Source organism: Anguilla anguilla, chromosome 14 (assembly GCF_013347855.1).
Source record: "Anguilla anguilla isolate fAngAng1 chromosome 14, fAngAng1.pri, whole genome shotgun sequence".
Taxonomy (NCBI): domain Eukaryota; kingdom Metazoa; phylum Chordata; class Actinopteri; order Anguilliformes; family Anguillidae; genus Anguilla; species Anguilla anguilla.
Genome location: NC_049214.1, coordinates 25,538,781 through 25,554,507, shown reverse-complemented (window position 1 = coordinate 25,554,507; position 15,727 = coordinate 25,538,781). Strand labels below are relative to the sequence as shown.

The window sequence follows — 15,727 nt, the reverse complement described above, 5'->3', positions numbered from 1 at the left end:
GTATAGTCACGCAAATGGAAATTTTGCATTCATCCAGCATGTATCAGCACATAGTAAAGAAGTACTTTCCATGGTTGGTTGGTGAGAAGTGGTTTACCCATCATGATTAAGGGGAAGATGTCTTCAGCATTGAGCAGTAACTGGAGAAAACTTCGCTATTGAACCCCCATTGAGCCATTATGAGTCTGTGGCTCATAAAGCCTTTTAAAAAATGAGAAAGAAGAAGAGCGGAGGAATGCTTCCTGGAGCTTCCCAGATTGACCTCACCTGAATTTCATAACCTCTCCCGAGATTAACAGGAAAATAGGTCACAGGGAAGAGGTTGGGCGGGGGCGGTGGAGCGAGGTCAGGCCTGAGTGTGCGTGGATAGTGTTTGAGTAGGAAGCAGGAAATCATTTAACAGTCATTTACATCAGCTATGATGGGACCGGGAGGCTGAGGGGCTGGCTCTGCAGTGGATATAAATAACGGACACAATGATGAAGGTGGAACGACAGATCTGAACTTTTCACGAGAAGGCAAGAGTGACTGACAGCAGCAGGTAAAGAACTCCCTAATCTCTTCTCCTGACCAGCCATTTTGTTTCCTTTGCCTCAGGTATGCAAAAATAGCTAAATAATTAACAAGCAGAAATAACCTTTTAATCCAGAGCTTGAAAAGGACATTTTACTCACGAAGGCTTAAGTTAAAAATAAACAAATTGCACAGCAGTCATTTAGCCATTTCTCACAGCAGTGACCGTTTGTTTTTGAATGCAGTAACTAACATCCAGGCTCTCTCTGGCCTTTCAGAGATGAATCGTGCTCCATGCTTCCTGGCGTTGGGGCTGTGCCTGGCTTTCTCCTACCAACTTTCTGCAGGTGAGCGAGCCCTCGCAAGGACAATGTGCTCAGGAGACAAATAAAGACACCACAAAGAGCTCCAAACACCAGCTTTTTCACGAGAGTCGCTTATGCCTATTTAGACTATTATTCCCATGAAATGCATGTTTGAATTTTGTCTGTTAGATGTTCAGTGCTTGTACCCTAACGGGCCTGTTGATATATGGATGCATTCTGCAGCTTTACCCAGTATTAACCTTTAGTGCTTATATACAATTTAGGAAATGCTGTCAGAACTGAGTGTATGTGTGTGTGTGCATGTGTGTTTTACAGAATCCAGTTTGGGGAGACCGTTCATTCTTAGTGCTGTGGAGGATGCCAAGAGGACTGTTGATGAAGCCTACAAATACTCACGAGAAGAGTAAGCGGACAACACTCTCTCACCATCATTTTACACTGTAGTATGTTTGTCTGCATACGAGTGTGTGTGTGTGTGTGTATGTCTGTGCATGTGTGCATTTGTGCGTGTGTGTGTGTGTTCTCTTCCTCCCAGTGAAGAGCCAGGTGTGTCGCTGTCCATAACTCTGTGCCTCTCTCTGTCTGTCTGTCTGTCTGTCCCTGACAGGAGTCTGTCCCGTGTGCAGAAGGGGTCGGCCAGCCCTGCAGATGTTCTGCGTCTGCTGAAGCAGCCGGCCCGGGACACACGCTCAGCAGTGCGAGCTGCAGACTACATGGACTACACTCTCACACTGATCCAGCAGAGGGCGCACCACCTGCACAAACGCTCGCTCAATGCTACAGGTCTGAGACACATGCACAGTCACACACACACACACAAACACACACACACACACACGCACAGTCACACACACAAACACACAGACCTATCCGCACAGATGCAGACACACACACACACACATACACACACATACACACACACACACACACAAACACACAGACAGACCACCTCTCATTCCCATAAGCTCACAGAATCTCTCTTTCTCTCTCTCCCTCAGATCTGCTCACCCCTGATGAACTGGGCACCATCGCCCGTCTGACAGGCTGTGCAGCTCGAGTTCGGCCCCCGTCCTGCCGCACCACCCCACAGATCAACACGTACCGAACTGCCACCAACGTCTGCAACAATCTGTGAGTGACATGCTTCCTTTCATGCCTCATTCCAGTCATTTAACTGCTCCTTGAAGGAGCTAGGAGTGAGGAGCTAGGAGGCTCCGGAAGGATGGGAAGGAAACACGGGTGTTTTTTTTTTGTTGCAATGAGTGACAAACAAATGATTAACCTGTGGACCCACCTCTCCTCATCTGCCACGTCTAGAATTTAAGTGGTTTCAAACTGACGCTTGAAAGAGCAAGAACGTTCCATTTTTCTTATAAACCTTTCCTTTATTCCTCCAACCTTGCATCCTTTCCTTGCTTCCTTTCCATGCATCCTCCAAAGGGTGGAGCTAGGAGCTAGGAAAGATGCAAGAAAAGGAAGCAATGAGATGAAAATAAGTGTTTGGAATGCACCCCAAGATTTGATTAGGACATTCAATATTGGGCTGTGGCCACTCTGAATTAGCTTCATTAAGATGCTGACATTGTTTGGGCGAATCTTGGGAACAGCAGGATTTAAAAACTTTTTGTCCTTTTTATTTATTTCCCAGGAGAAACCCTCGGCTTGGAGCCTCCAACACGCCCTTCACCCGCTGGCTGCCCGCTGAGTACGAGGATGGGTTCTCCCAACCCAGGGGATCGGACCCCAGAAGACGTTACAATGGATTCTTACTCCCCCTGGTATTTATCATTACTATTGTTATTGTTATTACTGTGTAATTACTACCATCCCAAACAGCCAGGTGAGACTCAAAAGAGCATCATGATACAACAGCAAAGTGAGGCAATCATATGTTTCAGCAGCAGTAAAGCTCCCATGCCATGAATTACCTTCAAATCTCCTTTCTCTTTTCCTTCTCTCTAATACATCCATCCTTTTTACCCTCTATCTATGCTTCACTACCCTTGTCTTCCTTCTCACTGTTTCTCTTTCTCTCTCCATCTCAAGGTCAGACAGGTCTCCAACCAGATTCTGACCACAACTGAAGTGGATAATGACCAGATGTTCACTCACCTGCTGACCATCTTTGGCCAGTGGGTTGACCATGATCTGACCTTCACCCCTACATCTCCCAGCATCCGTTCCTTCAACAACGGCATCGACTGTGACGCGACCTGCGAGCAGGCTAACCCCTGCTTCCCCATTCCGGTCAGTGCTCTACATGAACCTTATTGTTTTGTGAAGATTTGTTTTTTCACTCCCATGTCACCTGAAATAACAGTAAGCTGGAATGGCCCAAAACCACCAAACTTGGCAGGCTTGTTTGAACGGCTGAACTCCACAATCCCTTAGATTATGGCACAAATTTAACACCTGGTGGTGTCCGCTCCATCTTGAATTGGCCACTATTCAGTATTATATTTACCTATCTAATACTTTTCTCAGTTCTTGCTTAACTGCTTGGCTGATTTGTATGAAACTTCGCATTTGGCATGTCCCTCCTCACAACAAACAAATTTGACTCAAAGATCCATAAAACCAACATACTGAATTCACCATTTTGAATTTTCTGAAAACACTTGCTGCTCCCCCAACAAAAATTGAACAATTTTGTGGGTATGTCAAAATACGGCTGAATGACAATGCAATGAATTTGTAGTGGGCGTGGCTTTTCACAAAGATGCTAATAATTTCACAACTACCTGACATAAAGTTATGAAACTTGATATGGGAATCGACAACAGGATCAAGACGCCTGCTCCAAAGGCTTAGCCCAATCCAACTACATGGTGGATATCCAAATATTTAGAAATATTCACCGCTGCATCACATCAGGTCCCTATAATCATGGCATCCACAATCTCAGTTGGACATGTAAAGTTGGTATCCACCATCATAGAGTCATTGGGTTTTGGCAACTGTTGCTAATGCTGATTTGACCCCAGGAATCGCTGCTTGCAGCTATATTTCTCTTTTTTTATTCTTCTGTCCTCCATCTCTTCATACCCATAAAATATTTCTTCCTTCCATTTTAACTCCACATATTCGCTGTTGTGTTAACAGGGTTCCATATTCCCCACCCTGTGTCTATATTCTGTCTTTAATTTGTGTGTTCATAAATCTACATCTTAAACATGTTTGTTTAGAGACCGGCATTAACCTCCGCTCCACCCCTCTCTGTCTGTCATCAGATCCCAAGGCAGGACCCCCGCTTCAACTCAAATTCCCAAACTTGCCTCCCGTTCTTTCGCTCCGCCCCCGCGTGTGGGACTGGGAGCACAGGTTCCATCTTCGGGGCGAACAACGTGCGGGAGCAGATCAACTCCCTGACGGCCTACCTGGACGTGGGGCAGGTGTACGGCTCAGAGGACGCACAGGCCCGGGACCTGCGTGACCTCACCAACGACGGTGGCCTACTGCGCATCAACCAGAGATTCAACGACAGTGGCAGGGAGCACCTGCCCTTCTCTACCATGGTGCCCAACAGGTGCGCAACTCGCCAGAAGATCACCAACACTTCTGGACTGGAAGAGGTGCCATGCTTTGTAGGAGGTGAGGACGAGAAGAGTCTGTGGAGAAGGGTATTGGGCAGTTCGTAACAAGTGGTTCAAATGTCAGACAGGAGGCAGCTTTAGAATAACATTACTTACATCACTGGCATTTAGCAGACATCCTTATCCAGAGTGACTTACACAATTTGACATTTATTTATACATCAGATCAATTTAAACAGTTGGATATATACTCAAGTAACCAGGTTAAATAACTTTCTCTAGGGTACTACAGCAGTGCCCTCCTGGGAATCAAACCTGCACCCTTTGGGTTACAAGCACAACAATTCTTTTATACCCACTGCTTTGGTATAACATGGTGATATAACATTTCAAATCAAAGCAATATTACTTTTCAGATCAGTTACATTTAATCATCTTGGAGGTTCACTTCTGCTGAAAGGCTCCTGCTATGTAGAGTGGAGGCGCTCTGAAGCTCTAGGTGAGGCTGCTAAGGCCTCCATTTTGCGCCCTCTTGCAGGCGACGCCCGTGTGGATGAGAACATCGGCCTCACCTCCCTGCACACGCTGTTCCTACGTGAGCACAACCGCCTGGCACGGGCACTGCGCCAGCTCAACCCGCACTGGAACGGCGAGACGCTCTACCAGGAGGCGCGCAAGATCATGGGCGGCTACCATCAGGTAACAGCGCCACCAGGGGCGCCACAGGAATAGGCCTCAGTTTGAGAGGAGAGGGGCCCAGAGTCACAGCAAGATTAGCTCACTGTGATCACTCAGGGCCTCTGAGGCATGTCCATTCACCTGCTATTTCCACTCATTTATTTCTGACTCCAGGATCTCTCTCTCAGTAGTTTTCAGCCAGTGTCACTACGTAGACCACAGCCGTATTGTTCCCTAATTGATAACTGTCCTTCCTGACCACCTCTCCACTCCCCAACTCCCTTCCAGGTGATCATATACCGGGATTACTTGAAAGCCATCGTTGGACCCAATGCCTTTTCTCGTTTCCTCTCCAACTACCCTGGCTACGATGAGAACGTGGACCCCACCATCTCCAACGTCTTCGCCACGGCTGCTTACCGCTTCGCCCACCTCGCCATCCAGCCCTTCATATTCCGATTGGATGAGAACTACCAGGAGCACCCACAGTTCCCCAATGTGCCACTGCATAAGGCTTTCTTCACCCCCTGGAGGGTGGTCTTTGAAGGTTTGTAGAAGAGCTGCCAGTCTTCTGTCTTTAGAGAGGACTCACTGTAGACTTGTAGCACTACATGCCGGAGATATGGACTCCAATACAAAATCATTAGTCATTAATAAGTGATGATAAACAAGCATTGGTGAGTAAAGGTGACTGATGAGAACGTTCCTTTGTATGGTACACATTTTGGGGGGATCACCCATACACACCCAGCTAAGGCATTTCTCCCTCACCTTTCAGGTGGGATAGACCCTCTGATTCGGGGACTGGTGGGCAGTCCCGCCAAGCTCAACACGCAGAATCACATGATGGTGGAGGCACTCCGTGATAGGCTCTTCCAGTTCACCAGTCGGCTGGCGCTGGACCTGGGTGCTCTGAACATGCAGCGTGGTCGTGACCACGGCATCCCTGGTGAGGATTTTTATCAACCCCACTGCGCCTCCACCTCCCTTCTTGCCCCTGCTCTCCTCCCCAATGCGCCTCCTCTGCCTCCCCCTCTCTATGCACCTCCACCCCGGTCCCTACAGCAAATCCTCTACCTACACACCCGCCCCAACGCCTTGCCCAACTCCATTCTCTATACCCCCAAATTCGGTGAAATGTTGTGTCTTTGTGGATTTTTGTCCCATCCTTCTCTCTGTACTATTTCTGATTCACACTGTGCTCATCTCTGTCTCTTCCTCTGTTCACTCCAGGCTACAACGCATGGCGTAGAGTCTGTGGCCTGTCTCAGCCAAGGAACGTATTCGAACTGGCTCGGGTTTTGAGAAACTTTCCTTTGGCTCAGCGGCTACTGCAGCTGTACGGCACCCCCGCCAACATCGACGTGTGGCTGGGGGGCGTCGCAGAGCCCTTCGTCCCCGGGGGCCGCGTGGGGCCCCTTTTTGGCTGCCTAATTACCACCCAGTTTCAGAAGATCCGCCAGGGAGACAGGCGAGTTGGGAATTTTATCAAATTTTTATTTTGGATTTGATTGTTTGGTGGAAGTTGGCTGCTATGGTGCTATGGGATTGTCTCTTCTGACTGCACCATTGTTCTGAGCCAGTGCAGTTAGACAGGAATATCAGCAATGTTAGTAACGTGCCCCCGATACACATTTCAGGTTGTGGTGGCAGAACAAGGGCGTGTTCACCAGCAGACAGAGGGCTTCCATAGCCAGGGTCTCATTGGCCCGCATCATCTGTGACAACACGGGCATCAGAGACGTCCCAGGCGACCCCTTCCTGTACCGGCCCCGTGGGTCCGCCTACGCCAACTGCGACACCATCCCTGCCTTTGACCTCACGCCCTGGATCGACACCCGTAAGTCACACATTCCCCTGGACGAGAAAAAAAAACACAAAAACACTAATATTAAAACTTGCTGTCATCATCACTTGCTGTCATCACTCACTCATTTGTGATGTTTGATGTTACAGGCCCAGATGACAACCAGATTAATTTCCAGGAATTTCAGGTTAGTGGAAAGAAGATTGTTTGCTTGCTTACATGGCCATCGAAACCATGTTCATTCTCACCAATCCAAGCCTCACAAGATCTCACGTGAAATCAACCACAGCAAATCCAATCCTGCAGTGTGTTTATCCAGTGGCTCTGTTTTTCTACTACTGTGGGTGAAGAGCATTGATTTATTAAATATTATGAGCATAAATTCAACCCTTCCGATTGGTCCTCCAGGGTTCTCTGTCCAGTCACACCAAGCAAATCCACCTCTTCCACTTAACTGTGTGGGAAACATTGCCTCTACTAGCAGTCATCTGTATTAATAATCAAACAGGTAGCACACAGAGACATTTTTATTTTACATTTCAGGGTCCGTCCCCATCCCAGGCCCAGCCGGCTCAAGGGGAGAGCCAGGACAATGAGGTAAGAACGGCATTCAATACTTCTGTCTTACTCTAGAAGATGGTGTGCAGTCGTGTGTGTGTGTCTGTGTATGCCCGTATGTATATGTATGTGTGTGTGTGTGTGTGTGTAAAGAGGTACCATAAGCTACATTATGTAGGGCATCTCTGCTTTACTGCATGTGTCCCCTTCCCTTGCACAGATACACCCAGCCCCCCGGGTCTGAAGGTTTCTCGTGGCCCCCAGAAGATGGCAGACAGCAGTTTGGCCTTTTGCTGTTCGTCTGAGCTTCAACTATCTCCAATCAAGTTATTCTCCTCTGCGAGATCATCACCAACCGCCAGGACCCCAAGAACGTGTAGCCAGAGGCATTTACCTTCATAGTGCCTGAGTTCTACCAACTTGACTTATCCTGCACCCTGTACCAGAACGTGGGCACCACTGGCCTGTGCTCTAATGGGCAGCTGGTACTGCAATGCTCCAGCACCTTGCTTAATGGCTGCATCACCAGCTCCATCTTTATTCCGTTCATCTGTACGGAAGGGAGTGCAACTGGGGCAGATTTAGCCACGGCTAAGTTTAATCCGTAGTCTCTGAACTGCAGCAGGGAGGCAGGGTTTGGCTGCATGACATCACGGCATGCCACTGGGGAACTGGTGCGATTTTGATGTGATTTTTAGCCTTCTGTTTTGTATTTTTTTTTCCCGCTTATTTTTCATCTCCATATGCCAAAGATGTACTGAGGTCATATTACTTGAAGGAGGAAATCGGTAGCTGGTAAACAAACCAACGTCACAAGGCATGATTATCTTTACAGTATGAAATGAGAGCTAAAGAAATGTTGGGATGTGCCAGCTGCACTCCAGAGACAGCTTAATAAGTGAGTCCCAAGATTTCCACAGTTCACCCATTTCTATCTCAGGACACCTGATTGTGACACTTTGGTCAAATATGACGAGGTCAATGTTTACAATAGACACCAGCTCAGAGTTGACTCCCCCTGACAATTCACTTTGCTCAGATAACCATAGTTACTCCATGTAATATGCAAAAATTATTCATGGATATTTAAAAAAAGTTGCAGAAAAAAGTTCTGGTTGATGTATACTTTATTTGTACGATGGCTGCTGTATTTATGATGTATTTTATATTTGATCGTGCGCTGTATGTTATTTCTTTCATGCCGTTTCTTTCATTGGGATAAATCTGATTTATGGGTGTTGTCTGTTTGTTGCTAAATTTGTCTTTACAGTACAATTTGATATGAAAATAAAAAATAAACATGCAATAAACAATTGGATACATGTATGTTATTGATATATTGCAGTTGTACAATCTGCAGAGTTTTGCACTGTTCAGGTTATCGAATAGAAGTAACCGCCATCTTACATAAAATATAAAATACAGAGAAGTCAGTATTATAAAAGGACCACCACCAGCAGCTGATTCTCACCTGGAGCAAAATAATTTTAAAGTAGTTCTTATTCAAATAGCCACTTTAATCAAATTATTGACCTCTGACCTGGACAGGGACCATAAACAGAAAAGAAACCTAATTTGGGAATGAATTAACCAATTTACATGTACAGCACTGGAAAATAATAGTCACCTAAATTTATAATGGCCTATAAAACAGCGTAGCTGTGCTGCAGGCAGTGTCCGCAGGACTGGGTAAAAAGGGGAAGAAGCCGGGGCGGGGCGGGGGCACAGACGATGTGAATTGTTCCGCTGAAAAGCCACAAGATGGAGTCAACAGGAAAACCAAGACTGCCTGTGCAGATGGTGAAATTCTGAGCCAAGATGACCGCTAAGTAACGTTTTGAATAAGACAAGAGGGGAAGGAGCTGCTGAGGACAACAATAGCGTATTGCAATGGAGGTGAAAGTGAAGATGACTGTGAGAAGAGGAGAGTGAAAGGGATGTAAGTGGTTCCTGATTGGACAGGGAGTGTGTGCGTGTGTATGATGCACGCCAAAGCCTATGGTAGATGCAACTACAGTAGAGAAACTCAGGGATTCGATAAGAAGGAATGATCGGCGCATATGCAGTTTATGATCAGGATGAGGATGATTAGAGGTGAGGAGACTGGAAGCTAAGCAAAAAAAGAATATGAAAGGCTCCTAAAGGATGCGAGAAGCCCCCTCCATACAGCACTCATTGCCCTAACAATCCAGCATAGCCAACTGAGTAATACATCATTCGTACAACCACTGAGTCACATAAAAAGACACCAGTTATCTTTTTATATTGAGGGCTTTCACAACCTCTGTTATCAGTGAGTGCTCTTTATGATATTCAGATTTCAAATTTGTGTTTATTACCAATCTGTAACAGCAATGCGTCTACTGTGTTTAGGCCTATTGGCATAACTAGGTGTTGATGATCGAAGCATCTCAATTCATACACTTGTGTGTCTTTCTTGCAGTGATGCTTTTCATTAGAAAACTAAAATTAAAAAGGATACGGAGATGAGCGTGGGCTGACAAGAAGTTAAAGGATCAGCAGAAGCAGGAGAAGTGTTGGCCTTTAAAGTATGTAAAAAGGAAGATAAACCATGAGGAGCTGAAAAAATGATAAAGTACGTAAATGAGCAAAATGGCCTGAAAAAAAAGAATCTTCCTTATCAAGTAGATATGGAAGAATGGCCCTGGAATAAGAAAGAAAAAAGGGTGGAGCCAGAACATCAAGCTATACCACTTCTAGAAAAAATACTCTGTGAATTAGGGCATTTTTTATGTTAATTAATTTAGCATCAGCAGGCATATTTGTAAAATAAATCTTTTAACAAATTTGTAAAATATATATTTTTTAAAGTGATATAAATTAATCCATAATGTCAGAAGTGCACTCCTGGGGAAGAAATGTGAATAGCACTGTCCCTTGGGGAAGAATGTGTTTGGGTTTGACAGGTCCATTCCTAACAACCCACACCTGTATTACGGAGGTGCTGGCTGGCGGGGCATAAACTTGAAGGAAGAAGGCTGCCGCACGCTCAAGCTTCGAAGCGCAAAATATTTGTATTATTTTATACTAAAGCTAACATTTTGGCACCGAGCGATGAGTTAAGGTAGACTTCATTGTCCCAAGGGGAATTTCTCTTAGGCACAACAGTGTGTGCTGTATAAAATACGCATCCAAAATAGAAATACAAATCATCAGACCCAACTGCACTAGCCCATCTCATGTGAATACAAACATACCTAGTAGCGTGGCCCTGGCTTAGACGGTGTTCAGGACCTTGATGGACAGGGGCACTAAAGAGTGCTCATACCTGTTGAGTCTAGACTGAGGGACCCTGAAACATCTGCCTGAGGGGTGGAGCTGGTACTCGGGGTGGAGGATGCGGGTAGGGTCTGAAGCAGACCCGGGCCAAAAACGTATTTGCTTTGGATTCAAATAGTTTTCTACGCTTTACAAATCTTGTCTGGTGTATTGGAACCAATGAAATACCCTCAAAAAGTGCAAAACCCCGCATTCTGGTCATATTGGCAGGCTCAATTACCCCAGGCAAGATCAATAGAGGACAGAAAAGTATTTGAATCCAAAACAATTATGTATTTGACCCAGGTCTGGTCTGAAGTAATGCTCTGTGAAAGTGAAAGTCCAGGAAAATTCTGTGTTTGCTGAGGGTACTAACCTCAGAAGGAGAAACGAGGAAAGTGAACATTGTGACAAAAATGCTCGGCTATTCAGTGCAAGTTCACAGGTGGAAAGACCAGCTCGCAGTCCAGGATGAGCCCCACCCAGAAGAAGATGACTATGAGAAGGAACCCCAAGAAGGACCAATGTAGAAGAAGAAGGGGAAGCTTCAAATCTCTTTAGTAAGAGCAAAGAAAAAATATTTAGAGAAGTAGTGGTAAACAGTAAACAGATGGTTAGAAAAGGGAAGTAAAAAGGCGTAGATAAAATATACTTGCAAGAGTATACAGCTAGACCAAAATTAAAGAGTGGCACAGACTAACAGGATTAGTTTTAATATTATTATGCTATAGGTTTTTTGTGCTTTAAAAAAATGGGATCCATATGAAATATTGGACTTTGGAGAAGAGAAATTTGAAATAAAAAGATGTCGGTATTGTAAGATGTCGGTTATATAATGAATGTCGAGGCCAAGGGATCATAGTCCAGACACAGGCAATCTGATTACCTGGTCAGGGTCATTTGGAATTAATGATTCAAAAATTCTCTACCAACTTAATGAGTCTACATAAAAAGATTGTACTAAAGGAACATGCTGGCATGCTGTAACAAAGGTTAGAAATTAAATAAAATACAATATAGGATGTGAATATAATGATACGATGGTTTTGGAACATGAACGACGGGAATGGAAACGGAGTGTGGACATGCATGTCTGCGTGTCGCAAACCTTATACAGTGCAATCCATAAGTATTTGGACAGTGACACAATGCTTGTTGTTTTGGCGCTGCAGTCAAGCAATTTGTATTTGAAATGAAACAATGAATGCACGGTTGATGTGCAGACTGCCGGCTTTAGTTTTAGGCTATTTACATCCATGTCAGCTGATCTGTGATCCTTTTATGCATAGCTCCCCGCCTGTCCATTTTAGAGGACCAAAAGTAATTGGACAATCGGCTGCTCAGTTGTTTCTTGACCAGCTGTGTGGCACTGCATTATTAGTTCATGCACACGAGAGCTAACAAAAGGTCTATTGATGATTTAAAACTGATGCATTCCTTGTTCCCCGGTTATTATTATTATTATTAGTAGTAGTAGTAGTAATAGTAGTAGTAGTAGTTGTTGTTGTTGTGGTTGTTGCTGTTGTAGTAATAGTACTAGCAGCCTTATTTTATTGCAACCATAAAGCCATAACTATGATCTGACGGTAACAGGTCCGGGAATGTCCCACGTCTGCCCTGGAATTTTATATAAGCCCATAACATAGATCGATAAAATATTCTATAAGGAAACACAGGTGTGCTGGGAAGACTCCTTCCCTCCAAAACAGACAGGAAGGAACAAGGCAGAGTCCTTCACAATTTCCTTTAAATGCTTGGATGAGATACAAAATGATAAGCGTGCAATCTACATCCTGACGCAATGAAGTTATCACAGGAGCCACAATAAAAAATAAAAAAGGTTTCCAATGACATTTCCTACCCACATTTGTACTGCCATTTTAACCCAAAGGAGCATTTGACCTTGAGTCTCTTCCTGTGGCAGTAAGTTTATAGTGCATACCCAACCGTGCCATGCCAGCACCAAAGGCTTAGCTATAGAACAGCAGGTACAGTAACACATTAAAAACATACTGTAACTCAATATTTTAAAAAAGCTTTTTTTTTTTTTAAACTATGTCAAAGTAGACACAACTAATTAAAGATGTGATAAACAGATAAATAATGTATAAATCATCCTAAGACTAATCTTTGCTGTCTCTCAGTATAGACATCCTGCTGAGTCGTCATACCTAAATGTAGACAAGGCTTACATGGCTTTACACAAGTATAAACAAAACACCTAACACTTCAGATTTTTCCATATGGGGGTTCGTACTGGGGGGGGCGAAGACTCATAGAGAAAGTGTCTGTAATTGCCTGTTATCGAGAATTGCTAATACGACATCAGCGATAGACGTTACCAAATGTGGACACTTTAGAGCTTCAAACTGAAAAAGCTTACTTAAATACTAACAGCCAATATCTATAGTAGTATGTAGTATAGTAGTATGGAATGTTCAATGCACAAAAGCCTGTGGTGACCAGCATGATCTGCGACAGGGAAAAACAACGTGTCTGAACATACTGCAGCCAAGGCACAGAAGGCAATGCACATACATCCAAATAAATGTGGTCCCTGTTTTCCCGAGCTCATAGCTTGACTCTATCTTTTTTCAAAAATAGACTAACAGTATGTTCAAATATAGAATGATTTTGTGCATATGTCAAAGCCTGTGAAATAATATAATTCACTTAAATTGTGAAAGATGCACAATATGCTCATGCTGCACGTTTTCCATGCTTATCATGTGAACCTGCCCCAACCCACCAGTGCAGTCGCCACCCACAGAATGGGAGCCTCCGTTCGAAAATGAAGTGTTTCATAAACTTTCAGAGCCACACAGAGGCTGAGGTGACCTTGAACCAGGGCCATACAGAAGTGATGGTTTGCAGGAATGGTTGAAAGGGGAAGGAGATAAGCCAGACAAGGGTGAAGACAACGAGAATAACTGTTCTGCCGAAAAGCCACGTGATGGAGTGGCCAGGAAAGAGAAGGGTGGTGATGAAGCAAGAGCACAACAAAATTTCATTAAGCTCCTGCTTTTAGTAAGAGATCTCATACTCACTCACTGTGAAACCCACTGCGTCTGCTGGTTTTCGATGTGCTCCTGCAATTAAGTGCTTAATCAAAGTCATTGATTGGCTAATTAGCCTGCAGACCTTGTTTCCAAGGACTAAACTGATGCTAACTGAAATCATAATAACCAGCAGAGACTAGTTTTGAGACCCCTGCTTTAAGTCATTGTATTGACAAACAAAATAAAAGGTTAAAGGGGCAGTTCACCCAAACATGAAATTAAGATATGTTTCCACTTACCCAGAGTACAGTCTATCTACCCAAGATATTTTGGTGAGATCTGAGGAGTGTTCTGGATATCCGCTGGAGCTCACACTGATACAACGGACCACAACGGCTATGTAGCTTTTGTGGCCTCAAAGTGGCAAAAATTTACATTCGGAAAAAACTCAACAACATTATCTCTTTCCACATATAATGCCACGGTTAAATCACAAGCATCCACAGACCTCACTGTTATTTTGTGTACAGTTTCATCGAAAACGACTTCCTACAGGTCAACTGTGTACAGCATATCCATGCACAGTGTCGACCAAAGCACACCAGTATTCTCGGGCGCAGTGTCAACGTTGTTTTAAAACATTGCTTCAACATCATTTTAACAGCATCTTGTGGGATAACTCAGGCGGAAGCACTGAGGTAGAGCTGGGGCGTGTGATCGGGAGGACCTTGAGGTGGAGCAGCAGAGAGCGAAACATGGCTGGAAGCCTGATGGGGATACAGCACAATTAGTGGGCAAGGGAGTACAGATGAACTTAGCCCGGTCCACAGACAAGTGAAAAGTTTTCTGTTTTTGTACAATTGCGACCACAAGACAACCTTTGATCAGCATACTGATTGTCTATGACGGTCCATTTAGATGATTAGTGGTGTGGATGGTGCTGTTGACATCACCGAACAATTCACAGCTGAGGTAATTACCAGAGCAACTAGTAGCTACATGCTAACATCTTATTTGTTACTGTTTATTATCCTAATTAATTTGATGTGAACGATTTTCTCTAGCTTGAGTAGCGTGTTTTCTCCTTTGCCAATCAAACCTCACTCATGAATGAAGAGCTTCACCTCCTACTCCATTGGTGCCCATGAGAGGAAAACCATTCAGCCAAAAAGCGGAGCCTTCCTCTGTATGTACGGTGTGGAGATAACCAAGCCCGATCGTGTATCTATGGGAGTTGGTGCTTTGCAAGCCAATCATTGCTTTTTCAGTGTTAAGTATGCAAAGATCATGTAGAAAACGTTAATTTTTATGAAGTGCATGGATGGAATTAAGTCTAATGAGAGCACTCCAACTAGAGCCATCAAAATGGGAAATTTATGTTTCTAAACAGTGTGTTAACATACATAAAAACACCCAAAGGACACACACATTTAGTTTTTAAATAGAAAGTATGAGGTATTTATATAAAATATGTAAATATGTATGCACTTTTAGAAATTAGAAATTTAGAAACCCCCGATTAACAGTCGTGAAGTACAAAATTTAACTGAAAGTTGCATAATATGCAGGATTCTTTGTCGCGTTTCTCACGTGAATCCATCTCAACCCACAAGAGCCCCCGCCCCCGTCACCGATCCAAATGCCAAGAACTGCTGTGTTTCATAAGCTCTGTCATACTGAGGCCGAGGCCTGACTTTGATCCAGGGCCACACAGAAGTGACTGTTCCCAGGAACGGGTAAAAGGGGAAGAATACAGACCAGACGAGGGTGAAGGCAACAAAAACATTTCTGCCGAAAAGCCGCAAGATGATGGAACAAACAGAAAGACGAGGGTGTGGACAATGACCTTAGCTGCACCGAAGAGCCACAAGATGGATCAATAGGTTATACCATACAAGGTTGATACGCACAATCTAACTTGATTCTGCTGCAGTGAGGGAACTGTCTGTGACTTGCCTGCAGGAAAATGACCATAAAGCTTATACTGGGGAGCAGGATCCCCCCCCCGTGTCTGATGGACAGTGGAAGAAAGGT

At 44.4% G+C, this 15,727-nt stretch overlaps 1 protein-coding gene across 1 annotated transcript; it reads left to right on the top strand.

Moving 5' to 3' along the window:
- Window positions 1-354: 354 nt before the first annotated feature.
- On the top strand, window positions 355-8,723 carry LOC118212433 (eosinophil peroxidase-like). The gene is made up of 16 exons (XM_035390292.1): window positions 355-541; window positions 792-860; window positions 1,155-1,242; window positions 1,447-1,622; window positions 1,838-1,970; window positions 2,488-2,617; window positions 2,886-3,086; window positions 4,070-4,430; window positions 4,911-5,071; window positions 5,339-5,597; window positions 5,829-5,999; window positions 6,284-6,521; window positions 6,691-6,890; window positions 7,007-7,044; window positions 7,401-7,454; window positions 7,636-8,723. The coding sequence occupies exons 2-16, from the start codon at window positions 794-796 to the stop codon at window positions 7,657-7,659; spliced, it is 2,301 nt and encodes a 766-aa protein (XP_035246183.1). The 5' UTR covers window positions 355-541; window positions 792-793; the 3' UTR covers window positions 7,660-8,723.
- The last annotated feature ends 7,004 nt before the right edge of the window (window positions 8,724-15,727 follow it).

Bases quoted from the DNA above. Each gene is read 5' to 3' on its own strand.
- LOC118212433 (XM_035390292.1), top strand. From the start codon at position 794: ATGAATCGTGCTCCATGCTTCCTGGCGTTGGGGCTGTGCCTGGCTTTC. The intron at 861-1,154 runs GTGAGCGAGCCC...TGTGTTTTACAG, and splicing joins CTCCTACCAACTTTCTGCAG to AATCCAGTTTGGGGAGACCG. The intron at 1,243-1,446 runs GTAAGCGGACAA...TGTCCCTGACAG, and splicing joins TACAAATACTCACGAGAAGA to GAGTCTGTCCCGTGTGCAGA.